Source organism: Manihot esculenta, chromosome 15 (genome assembly GCF_001659605.2).
Source record: "Manihot esculenta cultivar AM560-2 chromosome 15, M.esculenta_v8, whole genome shotgun sequence".
Lineage (NCBI taxonomy): Eukaryota > Viridiplantae > Streptophyta > Magnoliopsida > Malpighiales > Euphorbiaceae > Manihot > Manihot esculenta.
In genome coordinates this window covers 8782801-8805564 of record NC_035175.2, presented here as the reverse complement: position 1 = coordinate 8805564, position 22764 = coordinate 8782801, and the positions used below count along the sequence as shown (strand labels likewise).

Sequence of the window (22764 nt, the reverse complement as noted above, 5' to 3'; positions counted from 1 at the left end):
AAAGACAAAACAATTTGATGAACGGTCCAGATGGAGTAGAACCTTCAAGACCAACTCCAGCAATTTTATATCAAAAACCGTAGAGACTGCAATTTCATAGTAAGGATAAGCCTACGCCTCGTATCCAGTCTTCCATTCTAAAACCCTAATATCCCCCCCGCCTACCGCCACCTCTGCTGTCTCTCATTTCTTGGTCAGCCTCCTTCAAACCATGAAGCGCACATTTTGTTTACTGCAATATACTTGTGGTTGTATGTTGTATGTGTTCTGGTTGCATGGTTGTGTGAATTTGAAGCTTGTTGCTTTACATCTCTTATGTTGGTTTATGTATATCTATTTTTGTTTTCACGCTCTTACCTCATGGAATTCTGTGAGAAATTGGTTTGATTTGCTGGTCTTGTTAATGGATGATTGAAATGAGTTGATGTTGTTGGCTTTCTTTTCTTCCCAGCTCAACGTAACCTTATCCATCTGTAATTATGTGACACTTTGAACTTTTGTAATCTTATATAAGAGAATTGATGTATGTGCAGCAGATAATTTAATTCAGAGATCTTGAGCTTCATTTATTTCTGAGTGGATAACTAGTCAGTTGGTATTAGACTAATATGAGAGTCTACTTGACAGTCGGTCTATTGAATCATCTTCAATTGTGCCTCATTACCACTTCATAATCACAACAAAATCAGAGCTAAAATTACTGAAAATAAATTACATTTCTTGGCCTAAACTAGTATATCACTGTTTCTTAATCATCAACATCATTATCTATTTTAACCAAGGTTTGTTATTATTGGGTTTTTACAACTGATATCCTCTTCTGATAGCTGAATTTTTAAATGGTTGTCGTCAGGCCATCAGATAGTAAATGGCGTCCACCTTTACTGCTATATCCTCCGTTGGATCCTTGGCTGCAGCTAATGGCTGTGTGATGGATAAGAAACTTGCCTTTTCTTCAAACAGGCTATCATCTTTTGCCTCCATTTCCGGAAGCTCATTTGGTAGGAGGAAGAATGCAGTTTTACGTAGGCCATGTACACCTAAGGTTTCTGCCATGGCCAAGGAGTTGCATTTCAACACGGATGGATCAGCAATTAAGAAATTACAAGTGAGTTTTTGGACTATGATATTGCTGAGGCTCTGGCCTATGGTTTATGCTCTTTTATTTTTGGTTACTTCTTGTAAGCTTTTGTTACCTTGCTGCAGACTGGTGTAAACAAACTTGCAGATCTAGTTGGGGTTACCCTTGGACCTAAAGGCCGAAACGTTGTTCTTGAGAGCAAGTATGGCTCTCCCAAAATCGTTAATGATGGTGTGACTGTTGCTAAAGAGGTATGATATTTCTTGATTCTGGCATTGCTTCCTTGCCTTTACAGCTTGAAGCAAATGTTAGTTATCCCGATTGAATTTTAATATGGAGATTAGTCTGAATACAGATATAGTTGCTGCTTTGTGTCGTTCAGCTGATAGGTTATGGCCTTTCAATTCTTCCATATATTGACATCGTTACTACTGATAGTTATCGTATTCTATGTTTATTTTTCTTTCTCTTGCTATCTATGGGTGAATATTTATTGACAGAATGCTTCTTCTGAATCTTTTAGGTTGAATTGGAGGATCCAGTTGAGAATATTGGTGCTAAGTTGGTGAGACAGGCAGCTGCCAAGACTAACGATCTGGCTGGAGATGGGACCACAACATCTGTTGTTCTTGCTCAAGGTCTTATTGCTGAAGGTGTCAAGGTTTGTGCATGAATGACTTGTGTTCTCTTCTGTACGAAGACATGAAAGACATAGATGTTGCATGATGTTCATATTGATGGTTTGGTTCAATATTCAGGTTGTAGCTGCTGGTGCAAATCCTGTTCTGATTACTAGGGGTATTGAGAAGACCACAAAGGGTCTAGTGAATGAACTTAAGTCAATTTCAAAAGAGGTAATGTAAAAATGTGTGAAGAATCTTCATTGGTAATTTCATATTCCCATTGTGATATCCTCTTGTGCGTTAAAATTAGGTGGAATTAACTGCAGTATGCTGTTGCAGGTTGAAGACAGCGAGCTTGCAGATGTAGCAGCTGTTAGTGCTGGGAACAACTATGAAGTAGGCAACATGATTGCTGAAGCCATGAGTAAAGTGGGTCGTAAGGGTGTGGTAACTCTTGAAGAAGGCAAAAGTGCTGAGAACAGCCTATATGTTGTTGAGGGAATGCAATTTGATCGTGGTTATATATCGCCTTATTTTGTCACGGACAGTGAAAAAATGGCAGTTGAATATGAGAACTGCAAGGTGTGTTATACTTAAATGCTTACCTGGGGCTTTCTCTCCCCCCACTCCACCCATCATTTTTAAATTAATTTGTGTTTATCTTGGCTGCAGTTGCTTCTTGTTGATAAGAAAATAACAAATGCAAGGGATCTGGTTAACATTCTGGAAGAAGCAATCAGGGCTGGTTACCCAATTCTGATTATTGCTGAAGACATTGAGCAAGAAGCTTTGGCAACTCTTGTTGTGAATAAACTTAGGGGTACTTTGAAGATTGCTGCTCTCAAAGCTCCTGGTTTTGGAGAGAGGAAGAGTCAGTACCTTGATGACATTGCTATTTTAACTGGAGGTTAGCCCAAATAATGAACAATCTTTTAGTAACTTTTCTCTCTGTTTCTCCTTTTATTTCTTTTGCTACTATTGTATTTATTGTCTTCATTACCCCACACCTTCACCTGTATCCTTATCTTCTTCTTCAACTGATTCTTAGGAACTGTTATAAGAGATGAGGTAGGGCTTGCCTTAGACAAAGCTGGTAAGGAGGTTCTAGGCCATGCTTCCAAAGTGGTACTTACCAAGGACACTACTACCATTGTGGGTGATGGAAGCACCCAAGAAGCAGTGAACAAGAGAGTTGCACAAATAAAAAATCTCATTGAGGTATGCGATTCCCTGCCTGCTTTGCCAGCTCTCTCAGTGACGGTGTACAGCCTTATTTTACTACTATGAGTTTGATTGTTAATGAATGATAACGATTATTCAGGCTGCTGAGCAAGACTATGAGAGGGAAAAACTCAATGAGAGAATTGCAAAGTTGTCCGGTGGTGTTGCAGTCATACAGGTACGCTTTCAGTTTCCTTTTCCAAAAGCAATGCATGAAACCATAGTAGTAATGTCTTACGATTTTTGTTTTCACCAAATTTTTAGGTTGGGGCACAAACTGAAACAGAGCTTAAAGAAAAGAAATTGAGAGTAGAAGATGCTCTTAATGCGACAAAGGTATCTGTTGTATTGCCACTGCCATCTATTTTATTTTATTCAGAGTAGGTTGTGCCGGTGTTTAATTGTTGCTATCTTGGTGGTTTTCAGGCAGCTGTGGAGGAAGGTATTGTGGTTGGTGGTGGATGCACCCTCCTGAGACTGGCATCAAAGGTGGATTCCATTAAAGACAGCCTTGAAAATGATGAAGAAAAGGTAAATATTTGATAACATGGAATGGTGCTTACATACAAAATAAGATTTGCAAGGTTTTCCTTTTGGCCGTTTGAAATGGTGCTTTTGACTTGACCATTTATGCTTGATTGCAGGTGGGGGCAGATATTGTGAAGAGGGCTCTCAGCTACCCGCTCAAATTAATTGCCAAGAACGCTGGTGTTAATGGAAGTGTGGTGAGCGAGAAGGTAAGAAATTTTGAAATTACTGATTTATTATAGTTTCTTATGGTTTCATATGGTTTGCAACTAAAGCCAATATTCCTTCTTACAGGTCCTCTCCAGTGACAATCCGAAATATGGATACAATGCTGCAACTGGAAACTATGAAGATCTAATGGCTGCTGGGATAATTGATCCAACAAAGGTGAGTCAATCCGCGACATTGGAGAAGCAGCTAGTAGTGTTTTCTAAGGACAGTGATATCTTCTTTTTCCGTCCTTTAGTGTTGCATGTAGTTGATCATAAAAAAGGGTCTTGAAATTATAAAGCAGCTTAGGTTTCTATTTCTAGTTATAATTTTCTACGATACTTGATTCATTATTGGAAGCAGCATTAGTTATCCCGTCGCAGTAGCGCCAACATTCATAAATTTCTTGCAGGTGGTTAGATGCTGCCTAGAGCATGCATCATCGGTAGCAAAAACTTTCTTGATGTCCGATTGTGTAGTCGTAGAGATCAAGGAGCCTGAACCGGTGCCTGCTGGCAATCCCATGGACAATTCAGGTTTGCGCTTTTGAAATAATAAGTTTGTTTCTTGCTGCTGTTGTGTTAATTACCTAATTGGTTGCAGAAATTTATGTCATTTACACATGTTGTAACAGGATATGGTTACTAAGGTCATTGAGCAGCGTGGGGAGTGGGAGCCAAATAAAGACCAGAGTCCCCGTAGCAGCGACTATTTAGGTTATGGGCAATGAACGAGTTATTCTTTTGTAAATTAATCACCTCAAGTGGGTAGGACTTGCGGGTTCTGGTGAGGATAGCTTACTGGAGAGCGGCATGTATCTTGCAATTAATTGCACGATTGCAATGATAATTGATTTTGAACCCTTGAGTTTCAAATTCTTTCAGTGTTTATGCTTTTGGGCCCTTGTCTTCCTCTGCTGGCAAAGTAGATGCTAGATAACTAATCACATACAGTTCTTTATTTTTGCCCCAGCTGAGAAGGGAGATTGCATCATCTCTAATGATGCAGTAACCCCTCGGTCGGTCTGCTGTTCCCTCCATCCCCCTCCCGCCCCCTTTTCTTAGGGCGTCTCGGGCGCGTCCAATTCTTGATGACATACTGGAAACCAATGATATATTCATCACGATGAAACCCTCGAGTCCTTCGTGAACGAAGCTCACTTGAGAGCAACCGGGAAAAGCAAGTGGTCAGACACGATGGAAAAAAATGTACTTTATCTACTAATTATTTCTTATTTTAAAAATGAACTTAAAAATATTTATTTACAAAAAATAACTTTACAAAATAATATAATTAATATTATGAAGTGATGTTTATATTTTAAAGTGTAAATTACTAATTCATTTTATGAGCAGTGTAATACCTCAACTGGTACAAGCGGATGCTTCACGACCTTAGAAGAAATAAAAGGAAACAAGACAACCCCGCGTGTATTGAGAGGAGAAAGCAAGCACATGAGAGAGGAATACCTCACTTTTCATTGATAACCATATTTTCCATCCTAATTCTTGTATGAGGGAAACATGCCAAAGTTTGATGTGTTAATCCAAAAGCCCCAGCAAAATTGGCGCATCCCAAATAAGAATCTAATTAAAATGAAAAAAGAAAAAGAAAAAGTTACAATTCCTATATCTTTAACCCACCCCCCCCCCCCCCCCCGTCTACAGACCATATCAGAGACTCAAGTCACAAAGACAATTCCCAGCGGGTTAACAGGGAGACATCGTGAATGCCATCTTGTTCGTCTTTCAGTGTTTCTAGTCATCCACCACTTTGTCCCCCCCCCCACCCCCCAGTATGAAAACCACGCCATTTCGTTTGGCGTATTTACCAACTGGGACACGTTCGCAGTGAGATCTCTAAATGACACAAGCCAGAATCAGAATTTGCAGCTCAAGTCTCTGTTAATCCTACCCAATATCAGTATATTCAGGCAACAATGAAAAATCATCTAGGCCAGAGATTAAATCAGCATCATAATCATGAGGTATGGATTTAAAGCTGGCAAATTCCCCTGGAAGTTCCTCATCCCAAAAAGAAATAGAACAACTGTCTCTATCAATCATCCATCCATCCTGAATGATAGCTGGAGTAAGGTCAAACCTTAAATTGGGGTCCCTGGAAGAAACTGTCGATAGTGGTTGCAATGCTGGCTCCGCAAACAAATTATGCATCTCACCACGCTCCGATGTTTTCTTCAATTTAGATCTAGGTGGCTTTGAGTCGGAGACAGAGAGCTTGTGCTTCCCCAAGGACTGTGGTTTTGAAGCTGCCCGCAACTTTAAATCATTTGCTGGGAATGCAGATGATGCCCAACCCGGACGGCCTTCAAAGCAAGCTCTTGCTGCATCCCTAAGAAAACATGTCGCTTTATTAGATCTCCATTTAAAGCAAATATTGCAAACATTCTAAACATTATTACTTGTAAATCTGCAATTCCGCATAGAACAGCTAGATGGGTACATCTCTCAAGAAATTAACGAATTGCATGAAATGCATTGTAGACATTCCGACGAGAGGAAGTTTGGATGGTGACATACACCCATTTTTAGCAAGGTGACTATCAAAGCCAAAAAAAAAAATCTAGCAGAACTCCAGGTCAAACTGTTCAACTACAAGAAACTACAACCGTAGGCTTCTTGAAGAAGTTAAAGATGTGGCCTTGAACAAGAAATTAATCTAGCAAACTCCAGAACTCTAGATATGGCTGGAAACTACAGGTGTGCACAAGGCCACTAACCAAAAATTTGACAAAGAACTGTTGACAACAAAAGCACAAAGCAACTAGCAAGTATACAATGAATAGATAACTTCATGGTGGCAAGGGGCCATACCTGAATCGACTTTCAGCCACATTTGTCACAGCTTTGAGATTATGTTCTCCAACATCCTTGATTCTGAAATTTTGTGGGTCTGTGATAGGTATTGTCAAATTTATGATAGGTGGCAATGGAATTGATAAATCACCTTCCTCCTTTTCAAATTCCAATGTTACTTCTAACTGTTCAGAAAAACAAGGAGTATCTTCAATCCGGTTAGAAATGGAGACTGCATCATCCAGCGGTCTACTGTTGAATTCATGCAGTGCAGCAGCCAACAACTTGCAACTCTGTGCTGAGGTAGTGAATCTCATTCTTTTTGCAGGTTCTTTGACTGAATTCCAAGATATCTGATTGAAAGAGTTGAAAAACTTTCCACCAAAATAGATGCCATTTCTAGATGAAAGATTTTGTTGGCGATCAGCACGTGATGTCATCCTCCATACAGAAGAAAGCACGGCAGTGAAGTGCCTCTGGAGAAGTAACTCGTGATCAGGCTGCTCTGCAGCAACATTTAGAAGCATCTGAATATTATCCTGCCACGATGGAGAAATATATCAGTAGAACATCTCTTCACAATTATAATAGTGTTTCTTGTTACAATGATCAAACTGCATGTATTCACTTTATTGATTATTTAGTGATTATTCAGTTTTCATCCATGCACATCTATGAGCAGTTTAACAGGCCGAAGACCTTAATCACTCAGAAGCAAACGGTGTGCAGGTGAGCAATGTGTGTACTGTGGACAGAGAGAGCGATCAAAGCAAGGAAAACAGTCCATGTAAGCCTTGAGAGCCTTCATTTCTTTGATATTACCTCAGTTACTTTGAGGAGGGCCTTTCCAGAGCCTGCACTGCTCGTCTTTTCACTGAAATGATTTTCTGGCGCAGACAAGACATATCTTTGAATTAGTTCCCTATATCTCTCACAACAATGAACTGGATGGCGATATCTTCCCCTATAAAACCCACCAGCAGTCATCCCATACAATGTTTCACAGGCCAAGCTCCAATGCGGACCATATTCATGCACTACAGCACATAATATTGCATCTTCCTGTGGCAACCAAGAATCAGGTGATGGAACACAATCTCTTGACCAAAAATTCCCCTTCTTTAACTTCTCTGGCTTAATCATCAAGACCCGCTTCACAGGCATGGCGGTGATGGAGATCCTTCCTCCCATTTTACTTCTGCCTGCTTGCCTCTGCTCATGATCAGCAACCATGTTCTCACATGGTTTTAGTTCTACAGATTCATCTTGCTGCTTACCAGACAGGCTTGAATCTAGATCTGATAGGCAGGTTTCAGAAGTCGCCTTCAATTTCTTAGACTTCTTCTTTGAGCTCTTTCCAGATTCACCATAAACTGTTTCAACTTTCTTGCGTTTTTTCTGCACACTTGGGTATTGTGATGTCATGTCCGAATAAGCACCTTCTTCATAATATATTCCAACTGCATCTTCATCTAAAGACATAGTTTCTATTGATGGTTCCTCTTTCACATGTTTCAGTTCAGAAGTAAGAGATCCTTTCTTCAGAGATTTGAACTTGGCTTTCTTCTGTTTCTTTTTGGACTTGGGCTTAGTATTGCTTGCCATTTCATTCCTGCTAACCAAAAAAAAAGTGTCAGTTTCAAGTAACAATCCATACTGAGAAATAAAATAAACATACATATTCACAAAAGAAAATGCTCCAAGACTTAATGCTAAAATACACAAAAAGCATGTCCAACTGTCCAGCAGTTATCCTTTCCCTCCTAAACATACAACCCCCACCCCCCAAACAAATAAACAAAAATAAAGATTTACTCGATGAAAAAGGAGATCAAAAGGTAGTTGTTTTTTTAACTTTTGATAGTTTAAGCTTTCTTGTAAATGTTCCCATAGGAATTCCTTCAAAGGTATATTTCAAGGAAGAGCTAGGTATCAAGGTTTTGTTGCTTAAAACATAGTGCCAATCAGGGAATCTCTCCTTTTAGGTTGCCTAGTCCTAATAGGGAATAGAAAAGCCTCTACAACTGCCCATTTAAGTAAATACTTTACTTTTAGGATTTTGATAATCTTATAATGAGTAGTTTGACTTTATCTGGAACCACATGAGCCAACATGCCTCTTTTATATGCTTCCTCTTCTTGCCTTTACACTCAACTAGTTCAACATATCTTCTTTTCCTATCTATGTTCCAATCTTTTACTCTTCTCTATTCTCCCACCATCATACAACCTAGTTTCTCACATATTTGCTAGCCTCGATCATCAAATTAACCATTCTAAAACTGTTATCCCAACTTTCTTATTTTTCCAGAGTTGCTCAAATCCTCTTAATTCTTCCTGCAACAACACTTTTGTGCTCAAATCAGATAAAACACTCCATTCCTGTTCTATACAACCTAAACCCTAAGATCTATAAATTACTCAAGTTTCACCAACCTCTTTGGCAGTCGTGAATTATCAAGAGACAGAATTTAACATGAGTTTGTTTTATGCTAAAACTGAATTACAAATCTTCAGGTCTACCAATACCTACATAACCTTGAATTTTCTTAAGCTTTTGATAATAAATACCAAGTATTTTCATTTGGTTCGGATGGTAAACGTGTCATGACTCCTACAACCTCTCTCTCTCCAACCCTCCCCACCCCCCTTCCTATTACATCTCTTGCTGGACCAATACCATATGTCCCTAAGGCATGCCATATGCTCCATTATAAATATTTTATCTGGAAAAATAATTCCAGTGTTTGGCATGTGTAGGGAATTTCCAGTGTTTGGATATTGATGCTGAATTGATCTCAATTTGAGTGGCTCAAAAAAAAAGGAATCATAGAGGTGATCCAACTAAATTTGAAATTAAGGCTTAGTTGTGGCATGCATAGGAAAACTGGTCAAACAGGAAATATTTTATTAATCAAAAGAAAAACTTGCTAATCAAAAATTGAAGTACGAAGTTGTTTTGTAGGCGTATAAACTCATTAAAGGGAAAGGAATTAACAAGAAAACTACATTAACACATTCCATGAGAACCAACCATCATTGGCTGTCACTAGTTCTCATCAGTCATTACTGCATTTCTCCCCCCTTTATCCATTCTCATATTCCACTTGACCACTATGTTTAGAAGTTGCTATTGTATAAGAAAAGCATGGGCAACACTTAATCAATGCAATAGGAAAAGGAGAAATGATTTAAGCATTATAGGGTGGACTAATCATGTTTCAAAAATATTTTTAAGGCTGAGAGAAGGATAACTATTTTGAGGCATAACAAGTTGCGGTTTGAAAGGAGTATTAAACCTTCTTATCCTTTTTTTCCAACATCATTAAACTGCCAAAAAAGGGTAAATTATCCCTTTGCCTCTTTTTGATATTTTTCTACAGCTTAAATAGCCACCTCTTCCTCCAATTTCCATTTTCTTCTATCATTAAATCTCAAACAATCAAACTATGGCTGAATTCTAAATCTATCCCATTTTTTACTATTTACCCTAGACTCTAAACAAGTTATCCTATTGTTTAAGCACTGCAGAGCTTCCTCTCAAGCCATCCTACATGCGCTATATTTCAAGTCTCCACTAAGCTGGGGTTGAGATTAAATTGATTGAACTGCCTTTGAAGCATCATTACCATACACATTAGTTCATTGCACTCTGACATTGTCATGAGAAGTAGCTAGCACTAGCAATAGACACTAGTGCTGATGCAAGTTGCAGGTCTACATGCTAAGAATATAGTCACCAAATACCATCTCTCAAATCTACCCTCTACCAAGCCAAAAGCCAAAAGTGTGCCTGATGGCACAAACAAAGACATTTGTCCAGAGACTTGATCAACAAATTCTATTATTTTTCCCACAGACATCATGTTCTATTCAGCTCCATTCAACTAAGCCTTGATCCAAACCGATTGGGGTTGGCAGCAAGGATCTGCTACCTCCATTTCACCTGCATTAGGGCAACCACTTACGAACAAGTCTTATAGGTGATATCACTGTTCGTGGGGGTTGAGGCCAGGGCATGCCCACGCTACAACAAGAATCTATCAGCCAGGAACTGCAATGGGGTGTACCAAGCACTCCATTAAATTTTAGTGCCACTAACTCTTTATCCTTGGACTAAAGAATTGAAACAGTGGGTACTTGATGGCTCATCCACATCGACAAAAGTATATCTTAATATTATTTTCCACAGAACAAAAAGCAAAAGTGTCCAGCAGAAATTTTCCAGGATGAGTTAATATCTTACATCATGCTATCGCAATATCCATCATCGGCATCTTCCTTCTCATTAGCTTCAGCTTCCAGCTCTTCCATCAACTACATGACAAGCATCAAACAAGCATATAAATCAACCAGCTGTGGGACACATCTGAAGAAAAATTTGCACCATACAATAAAATTGACCAACCTGATGTTGAGCCAGGGCCTCAACTTGCTGTCGGTATGCCTCCGTTGCAAAATCAGCATCCCATCCTGATATTAGTAGACAAGTCAGTTTGCATAATAAACAATCGACAAGGATGATACTGTGCATAATGGAAAAAATTGTTCACCAATAAGTTTAAGACTAGAACGCCTATGTAAATACAATGCACCTTAACAAGCAGTTACTGGACATCGTTTATGCATGCCATATAATGTATGCAACTGCAATAAACATGGCATATTATTCATTACAAAAGCACTGCAATTGAACTACTAAATAAATTCTAAACACGTTGACATGATTGGACAATGTCTTGCATAACAGCATTACATATTTCAAAGTTTTGACAATATAAAGAAAATATCCATGAAACTTGCTTACTTTCATATAACAATGGTTCCTCATCATCATCAATCTCAGCTTCCATTTCCTCTTTGTATTTCTCAATACGATCTAGTTCCCATTCTGCCTCCTCAAATTGAACTTCAGATTCCATAGCTGCTTTGTCTATTATCGGATCCCACACTTCAAGAAAACGTACTGCATATCGGTCAATAGGACGTAGCTGATTCTCCAACGTTAAGATAGCTTGTCCAGCAGCAGCTGCTGCTGCAGCCATCTGTTTGACATCAGCCAGCATGTCAACATCATCTTCATTACCAGCAAAAGTTATAGTTTTTTCTTCAATGGGCTCCTTCATATTTATATTCACACCAGTGTCTTTACTTTGAGTTGTCATCTCCAGCTCAGTGGGCTCATCAGCCTTCATATCATCATCATTAACAAACTCATCATCTTCCAATCTTCCAATGGCTTCTGAAAATTCCTGGTTGTCGACAGCTTCTTCTTGTTCAACTTTCTTCAATGCCATATAATCTGCTTCATCTTCTGCATATTTTAAAGCAGCCTCCACATCTGCATTAGACAAGGAAACCTCATTTGCATGGCCATTATTCTTCTCTTTCTGTCCATTTTTTATTGGAAGAGCTTTATGACCAGAGAATAATTCCATAGGATCAAGCTTCTTGAAAAACTCAGTGTTATAACCTCCGCTCTGTATGACCAAATCATCAAGAGCTCGCTTCTGATTGGCTTTCTTTAAGATGTTCTCCTCAATAGTGCTCTCGCTGATTAACCTATAGATATGCACTTCACGTGTCTGTCCTATTCGATGGCAGCGATCTTGAGCTTGTTGATCCATTGCAGGATTCCAGTCACTGTCATAAAAGATAACTGTATCGGCTCCAAAAAGATTGATACCAACACCCCCACTACGGGTTGACAAAATGAAGAGAAAAATCTTGGGATTTGTGTTGAATCGCTGCATTAATGTTTGTCTCTCCTCTGGTTGAGTGGATCCATCCAAACGCATGTAAGTGTAACCATACAAATTTATGAAAGCCTCCAATAAATCAAGCATTTTGGTCATCTGGGTGAATATCAATGCTCGGTGACCTCCTGATTTCAACTTCCGTAGTAAAACTGCAAGTTCCTGCAACTTACCACAGTCAAATTGTATCAATCGCCTGTCAGGAAAATATACTTGTCTCCTGACAATTGCAGGTCTAATAGGTGAAAGAATAGGCAACAACATTTCTGAGCATTTCTCCTTATAAGTTGGATGGAGAAACACAGAAGTTCTTGTTTTACTGCACCAACAAATTGGCACTGGTGCACGTGCTGCAGGTATGGCAAACATAAAAGACTCAACAAGATCAATCATCTTCTGGAAGTGTTCAACGGGTGAAAGAATAATATCAGCGAGCTTAGAAGAGTACAAATAAGTGAGCTGATCAGCCTTTTGGCGATGAATATCATGCACCTGATTCTTTATGGTGACAAGTTCTCGAAAGGTAGTCGAGTACATAGGTTTTTTCCGGCACCTCAATGAATTCCACCATGCAATAGAAGCTGCCCGTTCCTTCACTTCTCTTAGCCTCTGCTCAAGCACTGCCTTCCTTATCTCTTCAAAAAAATTTGTTCCAGTTAACTCCTTATGATGTTTAGTTTGTGACCCAATTTCTTCCAAGTTATCCAGGTTGGCACGCTCTTTGATTAAGCTTGAAGGTGTCACAATAGCATTTACTTCTTCAAACTCCCAAGAACTCATGTTAAAATCAAGATGAGTAAATAAAAGTCCCAAACCATAAAGGTCAACAGTTGAAAATGGATCAAGTGAAAGCATTGCACATACAGAAGAACTCAACTGGATGTCTATACCAGCCATATCAAAAGAACTAATAATAGGCCGACCCTCAAATAAGTCTGGATGATTGCAGACTTTACGAAGTTGCATTATAATGCTAATCATCCCAAAAAAGTTAGCACTGGCAAGAGTTGCTTGTGTCTCTGAGCTAGCAATGAAGTCCTCATACAAGTTACGTTGCCTCTTTGAGAGCCTACAATAGATGACATGTTCATGTTTCATTGGCAGCTGCTTCTCCACATCCCTTTTCAGTCGACGAAGTATAAATGGACGAAGAACATTATGCAGACGATCAACAACTTCTTTGTTTACTTTTTCTTGTCCCTCTACCATCCCTGATATTGGATTGCAGAACCAATCCTTGAACTCCTGGTGAGACTGAAAGATGTGAGGCATCAAGAAATGCATTAGAGACCAGAGTTCCATGAGATCATTCTGCAAGGGTGTACCAGTTAATAAGATGCGTCGTTTTGAATTGAAGTTAAGAAGAGTTTGCCATCTCTGGGACTTCCAATTCTTAATCAGGTGAGCTTCATCCAAAATCAAGTATTTCCACTTCTTCCTCTTGAAGACTTTTGAATCCTGTATAACCAGCCTGTAAGTTGTGATGCATACATGGAAGAAGTTTGGTTTCAGCCAACCTTGTCTCTTTAATTTACGTTCCTTAGCACTTCCAAAGTAAGTAAGAATCTTAAAGGCAGGACACCATTTAAGAAATTCTGTTTCCCAGTTTAGCATGACGCTTGTTGGAACCACAATTAGATGAGGACCCCATATTCCCTTCTCACAGGCCAGGTGTGCAAGTAAAGCAATAGTCATTATTGTCTTTCCAAGTCCCATTTCATCAGCTAGAATCCCATTTAACCTTTTCTCATACATTGTTACAAGCCAATCCAAGCCAATATGCTGATACTCACGAAGTGGATACTTAAGAAGAAAAGGGAATTTTGTGCGCACTTTGGTTGTTGAAAATGTATTTCCTGTTGGCTGTGCAGATCTTGCAGCAGCAGCAGCATCAGCAATCCTATTCTCACTGTCATTTCCTTCTTCAGGAGTTTTCCCAATTGCTGCTTCTTGTTCATTTACAAGATGATGTTCAACTGGTAACAATTCACCAGGTTCAACATTTTCATCCATGGACGCATCCTGCTGCTTCAGTTCAACATCTTTAATCTCTGGGGAATCCAATAAGTTGTCTGATAAAGCTCCAGATTCATCATCTGAAACTTCAGCATTGTTGATCTCCTAATAAATGGTCATTATGACATAACGAAAATCAAGTTACAACACTATCAATGTGAGATAAAAGAAACAGCATTCCTACACCTACCTTTTTATACCTTGCAAGCAATTCTTCCAAAGGAATTTCACTCTCTTTTTGCAGCAATAGAATCTACAAATCAGCATAGATAGATTCAGACATACAAAACTCCAAGCAACTAAACCAGTGAGAATCCAGGAGGTAAATTGTTGTAAAAGAACCATAAATCTCTACCAAAATGCAAGGTGAATGAATGTAAAGAAACATGTCATATCAAACACGCTCTGTACCTCATCCATGGTATTGCTTGGATCAGCTTTTGCAAGTTCTTCCTCCTCTAACAAGGTTGTCTCATCATCCTAAGCAAAACCAAAAGATTGCACTATCTTAAATCCATTTAGCAAGAGCTAGATTTTCCAGAATGAACAAGATAAAGAACAACAAAACAAAAGCAGCCCTATGCGATGAAACATGGGTTACTGTATGACATGGGGTTGTGCTTCAGGTACACATCAGATAGGTTCCAATATCCAGTTGTCTCACTCCAAATTATTGACCTTTACAGCATTTTCATAAAAATATTCTAAAACACAAGCCAGTAACTTAGGGATCATTATAATATCAAACTATAGTTTTCAGCAGTACCCTGGCCAAAATATATGCCACAATGTTACATATCTCACCACACTTAACAATACATACTTTCATAATGAAAAACTCTGGAAGGGAATTATAACAACACAATCCTCCAGCCAGAGTAGACAGAACACAATGTAATATTATATCAATGTCATTACCAGAAAATTCCCAAACCAAAACAAAGATGTTCCATTCCAACAACACAAATGAACCATTATTTCAATTGATTTACATAATTGATCATCAAAATTTAACAGATATCAATAAATTCTCCGTTATAGAGCAAAAGGGACGAGCTTCAAATAGTATGCAGCATACCTTGTCTTTATGTCAAAAATTAGAATCAAATTTCTTTCTTTTCAAAATACCATGTCATGACACTAAAACTACAGAAGCAATTTAAATTGCTTGGAATGTAAAGAACAGTGACTCAAACACACAATCCAACACATCAAACAGAAAGAAGATCCTGAAATAATTGAATTAATGCAGGATGAATGTGTCAATTTGTCAAAGCCAAAGCAACATGTCCCTTTTACAACATCAATTCAAATAAGTGTCTGTCCATCTGTCCTCACACAAAAATTTTGGCGACACAAATACATCATGTATAACACTAAAAAAATGTTTCAAGAATTTTAGCCTCCCAACAACATATACAAAATTTCTCAAAGCCAAAAAAACCTACCATGATAAATCTGCCCAAATACTAATAGATAGTAAAGAAGATTTTTCAAGTAAATGCTGTACCGCTACCAAACAGCAAATAAGCTATTAATCATTTAGACCAGCAACTACCTAATTAAATGCAATTGCATGTCATTGAATCATTGGATCAATACTGTTTAAATGTAAACTAGCAATCTAGATAAGCTGCCTTCTTAAAAATATGGAAGAGGAAAGAGAATGAGGAAAAAGCATGCTACCATCTCATGTTCCTTTTCTTCTCCATTAGCAAGAACAAAATCACCATCTTCCTACATTACAGGAGACACAATGAAGCATCAAATTCAAATGAATAACTTGCAGTAACATTATAATGTGTGGTAGTAGTTGAAATTCACATTTACATTATGCTGAAATTAAAAATTCTAAACTATGCAAAAGAACACATTCAGGAAAGAGATAAAAGCAATAACTTCAACCGTTGGGTTCAGAAGCAGCAGAGCAAAACAGATGGAAGAATTTTTTTTCCAGGCACAAATGATGGCAGTACCATGGGTTGGGTCCTTGACTTCAGTTTTACAATATTAGTGCCTGTGCACACAAGCATGTATCTTTCTGTTGTCTGATTCTGGAAAGCTATTTTTCAATTATGTTGATTCATTTTCTCGAAGAACAAGAGAGCAGAACAAGGACTTAGTGTTATACGTTGCCAAAATTTAACTAGCTTTTTTAAAGTTCTCAAAAGAAATACCAATTTGAAAAAAAAAAAGCTTTTGTTGATTAAGAAGAAGACTTCATCATCACATCCCATGCATATTTTCTCAGTCTAAAAGCTGTAGGATGCAAGCTGTCTCCACATAAATGCCACTAATTCCAAAAACTAAAATTATAAATAGAAGAAAATTTATCAATTTGATTGTGTGCATGTTTATGTTCCATTGTTACAGAACCAGGCTAATTAAATTTTATCTCACGTAGACAGAGAACTTAAAGAAGACGTATTAGACCATGAAGGTAACAGTCCAAAAATTAAGAAATGCATACATGTACGCCTAGTAGTACCTGTTCCTCGTTGGAATCATATAGTAGGTCTTTGGTCAGATCACCAGTAACATCTGATTGGTTTCTGGTTTCACCCATCTCAATTTCTGATAAATGGATCTCTGACGTGACCATGGCACCATTTTCTTCACCCTGTATTTAGAATATAGATATTATGTTGAGCCCCTTAACTGACCTTGTAATCCATCAATGCCTATCACAAACACATACAACTTACACAACGACGACCAGTATTAACAGGCGAGCAGCTCATTTCAGGGTCACTGACAGCAGAATGATCTTTTCCTTTGCCTAAAAAAAATTATATCAACACCACTAATAATATCAATCACAGTCAAATTGCTACAGGTAACATGATTCATTAACTGCCACTTACTCTCATCATGATCTCCATCCTCAACTGTCAGGTCAGCTCCATTATTTTCTGGAGTATTTTCTCTACTAACTGCACTCATCGATAAAATTCATAAACAGAATGTTAAAAAGGAAAAAACAACACAAAATCAGAGTCCAACTAGTCCTTCTAGCATAGTTATTAAAGAAGTTCCTAAGGCTCAAGGCTCCAACCCAAATGCTTTAAGCGCATAGGCATGCGCCTTCTTCTAGGCTCAACACTCTAGGAAGGCACACTGGTAATTCCACCTTAAGCAAGTACTACTTTTGACAAGAAAGACCACCTTTAATTAAAATTTGTAAATCTATCAAAGTCCAATATTGATGACTAAGGAGTTTTCGCACTTAGTATCACTAGTGATAACTAGTCATTTGTAATCTCTGTTCTCATAAGTTGTTTTAAATATTCTCTTATTATCTTTCTCATCTTAACTGCCTTTTGTATTCTTTTATTTCTAGTTTATTTGAAACTATCATTTTCAAAAACCACAAACAATGCTAAGTGAGTCATTCATTATAGTACTATTGTGATATTGCTTTTTTTTTTGTAAAAAAGGACATTTACATGCCATTTTAAGTACTATATTTCTTGATTACATACCATATATGTCTATAGAAAAGAAATCTTAACATATTGCATAGGTACTATATTTCGTGGTTATCTAAAATTTTTTCTATTAATTCTTTTTATTTGTGCCTCACTTCATTTAGGGGCACGCCTGTGCTTGCTTCTAGGCCTCAAGATCCCTTAGCGCCTTGGTTCACCTTGAGCCTTTAATAATAATGCCCTTTAGCCAACATGTACACGTGTAGGACTGCATGGAAAATGTGAGACAGAGAGAGAGAGAGGACGACAAAAACAAAGAAACAACCTTCAACCTATCAAAGAAGTCTTTGATGCATGAACAAATATATGGCACCCTTATAAGTGATTATCACAAGAAGAAGCAAACATAACTCGGCATGGTGCAGAAAGCAAAAGGCAAATTGCACAGCCAAAGATAATCATGATAACAGTTTACCATTCTCCAAAGCATAGCGTTTAAGTAACTCTTCGACTGGAATATCAACTTCATCGCGCAAAGCTGCCAATTCTTCTCGCCTTTCCTCTTCAGTAATAAGAGCTTCATCTTCCTCAATGGTATGTTCATCATCTTCCTAGAAAAACATCATCATATGAGAATATCTGCAATTGCACACTGATTGAAAGAGCAACACAAGAAAGATCACTACTGCAGCACCATTGATCTTTTAACTAAAAAAGGCCAACATCTACATAGCCAAGGGACACAAGTCACAACAGAAAATTTAAGAATAATTATAAATGAATAGATAATATGCTAACAAAATCCGACAGTTCATTTATCATACCTAATAGACTGCATATATGTTGAATGTCCTTTCTCACCCTCCTCATTGGAATCTATTACGATTTTATTTTATTTAAATAGCATCTAAACTTTTTCAACTTCAATTCTTAATAATGGCATCTGAATTATCACTAATTTTAGTTGAAAGATTTGTACAAAGAGGAAAAAGATAATCCAAATGCTTTAAGGTCGAAGGGTTTCGTTCACAATTGAGAAAAAAAAAATGAAGATACTTTACAAGAACAGAATTATCTTTCCTCCATTCACAATTATGCATCTAAAACCTCTTTATATAAAAATAGTTCAAAGTACAAGAAGATTTCAACCAGCACCTAAACGCGTTCTATAATCCACATTTTGGGCAGTAATAAAACGTTAACCTGACAAAATATGCATAACAAATGCTCCCCTTTGACTGCAACAGGTTTTCTCTTATTATTGGTCCATCTAATTAAAGTGAAACCACATTAGAAAAAATAATAATAACTCACCGATTCATCTGATTGCAAATCATAATCATTGTCATTGTCTCCACTATCTGACTGATGCTCTGGAACAACATTGTTGAAAAAAGAGTTATGAGAACACATACCAATTACTCCAGGCATCTACTTAACAATGGCATTACAAGATTACACTTACCAGCACTTAATTCTGCTGGTTCCTTAGGATCATTTTGCTGTCTTTCCTCATATGGTACATTCTGTTGATCCACTATGGAAAGTTGCTGCAATGGCTTGTCAACTAGATTTTCTGCTAACATTGTGGAGTACCTAAAAACACCATAAGCAAAGTCAGTTACCTGTCCACCAACATAAAAATACAAACCAAGCTTCAAGTTAATGCCAAGAAAATGCAATAAAATAAAACAAATCCACCTCTCTGTTTGTCCTAGAAGAAACTCGAGCTGTTTATCAAGTGCCCTCTTCTTTTTTTCATCAAGTTCCATTTGATGCTTGTAAAGCACCTGGAACAAAATAAATGAATGAAGTTACATACATAATGAATTACAGAATCTAATGGGAGATGAATATTTAATCATTATACATAAACTTGCCAGCTTCTCTATTTTAATCCAGAATTTCTTCACATCCTTAGATATATTGAGTGCAATCTTTCGCAACCGCTGTTCCTCTTCCTGATAACAGTTAATGCTAACATTATAATCTAAAATGGAGATACCAAGAAAACATTAATAACAATTAGTAAGACCTCCTTTCTTCATCATTTATACAGTAAAATCCATTCCTCACAAAACAAAAATTCCTTTACAGGTCAATCATAACAAAATTTTGCAGAACCTTCAATTTCTTTTCTTCCCGGGTAGCCTGATCCAACATGCCTTTGCTGGCTCTCAAAGCAACCTTCTTAGCCTGAGCCAATTTCCATTTCCTCTCAGACTCAAAGTCCTGCAGATAACCATATCAATTGACAAGGCAGAATCACAAAAGGCGTGCACCTCATATTCCATTCATTTTGTCTCATTTTCCAAAAGAATGAAACAATAAGATCTTGAAGGAATCAACTAGTAGAATACCTTTGACAACCAAATCATCTCCTCCAAAACATGATCCCAATGAGTTTTAGGACGACGAGGTTCTTTGGGAGCTTCAAGTGCCTATGATCAAATCAACATGAAAGTCAATATCTCACAGCATCTTCAAAACCAAACTATGGTTATACATTGAATTGGAACATATTCCAATAATTAGAACATAACAAGAACATATATATTTTGGAACTAACTGAACTGGGTTATTAATTAAGCTTTGTTTATTTAAAATGACTGAATGCTTTGAAAGAAAATGAGATAAAATAATTGAATAATGCAGTAAAATTTTCTGGAAGATGTTTCCACTTATTGCTTTATACATTTACTTTTAAGCTCGAACCACCCACACTTATATACCCTACTTATAACAATAACAATGACAATAAGCAGCTACCTAAACTCAGCTCTGCCTCTGCTTAAAGGATGAAAGTTCAAATGTGAATCACTAACTATTATTCTACAAGGCATAGTGTAAAATTCAAACTATGAGTAAGAGAGTTTGATATAATTAAAAAATCACAACTTAACATGGCATTTCTTGCATCTTAACCTATGCTTGGTGACCAAGTCTTGGCCAAATTAACAGCCAATTTTTAATTTTTGTGGAAACTAAATGCAAGAATAAAGTTTGCCAATGGACCAGAAATCGGGAAAAAAATAAAATACAAAAAGAACACGAATTGCTCAGCTAAAACAGACGCACAATGATGTCAAGAGTATAGATGTCGTAAATTAGCCGTTACCTGGATTTTGATTTAAAATGTACTGATAAAATAAAATAAAGTATGCATATAATATACTGATAAAATAAGGTGAATTTATTTCAAGAAGTATAAAGTTGAATAAATGAGTAACATAGGTTACCGATTACTTCTTTTATTTGTGGAGTAAGAAATTGATAACAAAGGCGCATAACATAAGAAGAAAGTGAGGGCTTAAATTATCAAGGGTAGAGTAATCAATTTCACGGCGGAATGTTGTGCAAGGTATGCATGAGTCGTTTAATGTATTTGTGCAGATTTATAAGAAGAAATTATGCATTAGGGTTTGGGAATTACACCAATAATCTGATGAGGATTTTAACAAAAAAAGTTCAACATTGTACATGCAGAGTGACGGAAAACAATACAATGGACACCTAAAAAATAAAAATAAAAGCCATGTTATTTGGCCTTACCTTTTTCCTCTTCCTCTGCGTGCTTTCCTTGGAGTTGAATTCCATGCTGTTAAAAAAGAAAGAAAGGCGTATTGCACCTTGTAAAAGGATTATCACCTCTATCTAAAGTAAACTTGAGAGGGTTTTTTTTTTTTAAGATTGGCAATTGTGTACATAATTTGGTGCTCACCTTTCTGTTGATTGTGAGACTTTTCTCTGCATGGTTTTGAAAATTGGTCCAAATGAGAAATTGAATGGAATTATTATCGATTTGTTGGACAACAACCGCGCAGCTACATAATATCAAGATAAAAAATAATAAAATAATAAAAAAATAGAAACCTTTCCGGATCCGATTCAGCCGTCGTCGTGGCGGTTGCAGAGGGCATCGCTGCTCACCATAGTGGTGGCTGAGGCCGAGAAATCGATAGAGGTTTGGTGATGGAGGTTAGGGGCGAGTGGTGGAAGTCTTTGGAGTTTCAGGTTTGCTTTGCTGGAGGAGCTAGGGTTTGTAAAACGGTGTGTTTTGTGAAAGAGTGATTTTCCTTTTTGGGTCTTTTAACTACACGGGCCTGGCGTTGTGGCCTATCTTGTACTTATAGTGGCTTCTCTCTGTTGGTTGGACCCAAGTCCTGGGCTTAAGCGTTCTTCTTTTTAGGAAAAAAAAAAATCATTCTAGATAAATATTAATCGATAATTATTTTTAATAAATTATTTTAGACTCAATTACTTTTGTAAAGATAATCTATATATAAAAAATATTTTTTTATTTAATTTTAATGTTAAAAAAATGAAATTAATTAATCTTATGGTGTTAATAATATTATCAAGTCTAATAGTATTTTTTTTGAAGTCACAAGTCTAATAGTATTTAAAAAGTTGTCTTTAGAAATATATATATATATATAATGCAAAATAAACATATCAATCTTTAATTTGTTATAGTATAACATTACAAAAAATATTTTTTAACAAAAATTTACTTTTCATTATTAATTGAAAATTTGAAAAATAAATAATTAATAGATTTTTATGTATAAAATTTTAGTAGCATTAATATAATTTTTAAAAATTAAAAAATCACTTATTTTTCTTTGATTAATATAAGATTTTATATTGACCAGCTTTTTACATGTCTTAAAAAGTTAAAAACTATAGAAAAATGTTTTTTAAATATAAGTTTGGTTTGTCAGTAATTTTAAATATAATATTTAATATTTTGATTCAATCAAAACAGGTCTTTAATTTTTATTTTATTTTATTTTTTTAACCTTAATTAATTAGCACTATATCATTCCAGGTGCTCCTAGGATAATTTGTCAAACTTTAAAGATTATTGCAGGATATTGGAGTGGATTTGCTAGTTTAAATTTGACAGCATTGTTATAATTACAAAATTATTTTAAAATATTTTGCATTAATTTTTAGTTATGAGTAAAAAAAACTAAACTGAATATGCCAACATAAAAGGGAGCATATATATTAAAAAAAAAATAAGTATATACTGAATCAAAGAAGGAATATAATTAACATGAGACAAGAGTAAAAAGAAAGA

The 22764-nt window shown here is 36.7% G+C and overlaps 2 protein-coding genes across 7 annotated transcripts; one reads left to right on the top strand and one right to left on the bottom strand.

Annotated features, from left to right (window-relative positions):
* The first annotated feature begins 38 nt into the window (after positions 1–38).
* Positions 39–4538, top strand: LOC110601812 (ruBisCO large subunit-binding protein subunit beta, chloroplastic). Its single transcript, XM_021739140.2, has 15 exons — positions 39–193; positions 854–1108; positions 1207–1332; positions 1605–1742; positions 1840–1935; positions 2044–2286; positions 2377–2611; positions 2753–2922; positions 3026–3103; positions 3190–3261; positions 3352–3456; positions 3570–3662; positions 3748–3840; positions 4076–4199; positions 4298–4538. Exons 2-15 carry the CDS (start codon positions 869–871, stop codon positions 4309–4311), a joined length of 1827 nt encoding a protein of 608 aa, XP_021594832.1. The 5' UTR covers positions 39–193; positions 854–868; the 3' UTR covers positions 4312–4538.
* Positions 4539–5118: 580 nt separating this feature from the next.
* Positions 5119–21764, bottom strand: LOC110601989 (protein PHOTOPERIOD-INDEPENDENT EARLY FLOWERING 1). Of its 6 annotated transcripts, none has more exons than XM_043951034.1 (22): positions 21552–21764; positions 21400–21425; positions 21231–21276; positions 20039–20119; positions 19803–19910; positions 19559–19639; positions 19380–19468; positions 19144–19274; positions 18993–19051; positions 18154–18289; positions 17115–17183; positions 16956–17029; positions 16739–16870; positions 15937–15987; positions 14662–14730; positions 14441–14503; positions 11286–14355; positions 10887–10951; positions 10725–10795; positions 7302–8094; positions 6498–7018; positions 5119–6015 (listed from the first exon to the last, which is right to left on the bottom strand). In XM_043951034.1, exons 3-22 carry the CDS (start codon positions 21273–21275, stop codon positions 5574–5576), a joined length of 6150 nt encoding a protein of 2049 aa, XP_043806969.1. In that variant the 5' UTR covers position 21276; positions 21400–21425; positions 21552–21764; the 3' UTR covers positions 5119–5573. The 6 variants fall into 6 exon arrangements, with proteins under 6 accessions (XP_043806969.1, XP_021595111.2, XP_043806970.1 ...); XM_021739419.2 differs by having other exon boundaries at positions 7302–8091; positions 21552–21763; XM_043951035.1 differs by lacking the exons at positions 18154–18289; positions 18993–19051; positions 19144–19274; ... (5 more) ...; positions 21400–21425; positions 21552–21764 and adding an exon at positions 17834–18062.
* Positions 21765–22764: the final 1000 nt, after the last annotated feature.

What these genes read in the sequence shown, in the direction of transcription:
- LOC110601989 (XM_043951034.1), bottom strand. Translation starts at nt 21,275, where the DNA reads ATGGAATTCAACTCCAAGGAAAGCACGCAGAGGAAGAGGAAAAAG. An exon ending in ACGCTATGCTTTGGAGAATG is followed by an intron (nt 17,184 to 18,153) that starts GTAAACTGTTAT and finishes CGATGAGTGCAG; the next exon opens with TTAGTAGAGAAAATACTCCA. An exon ending in GGAACCATTGTTATATGAAA is followed by an intron (nt 10,952 to 11,285) that starts GTAAGCAAGTTT and finishes TACTAATATCAG; the next exon opens with GATGGGATGCTGATTTTGCA.
- LOC110601812 (XM_021739140.2), top strand. Translation starts at nt 869, where the DNA reads ATGGCGTCCACCTTTACTGCTATATCCTCCGTTGGATCCTTGGCTGCA. An exon ending in TTGAATATGAGAACTGCAAG is followed by an intron (nt 2,287 to 2,376) that starts GTGTGTTATACT and finishes TCTTGGCTGCAG; the next exon opens with TTGCTTCTTGTTGATAAGAA. An exon ending in TTGAAAATGATGAAGAAAAG is followed by an intron (nt 3,457 to 3,569) that starts GTAAATATTTGA and finishes GCTTGATTGCAG; the next exon opens with GTGGGGGCAGATATTGTGAA.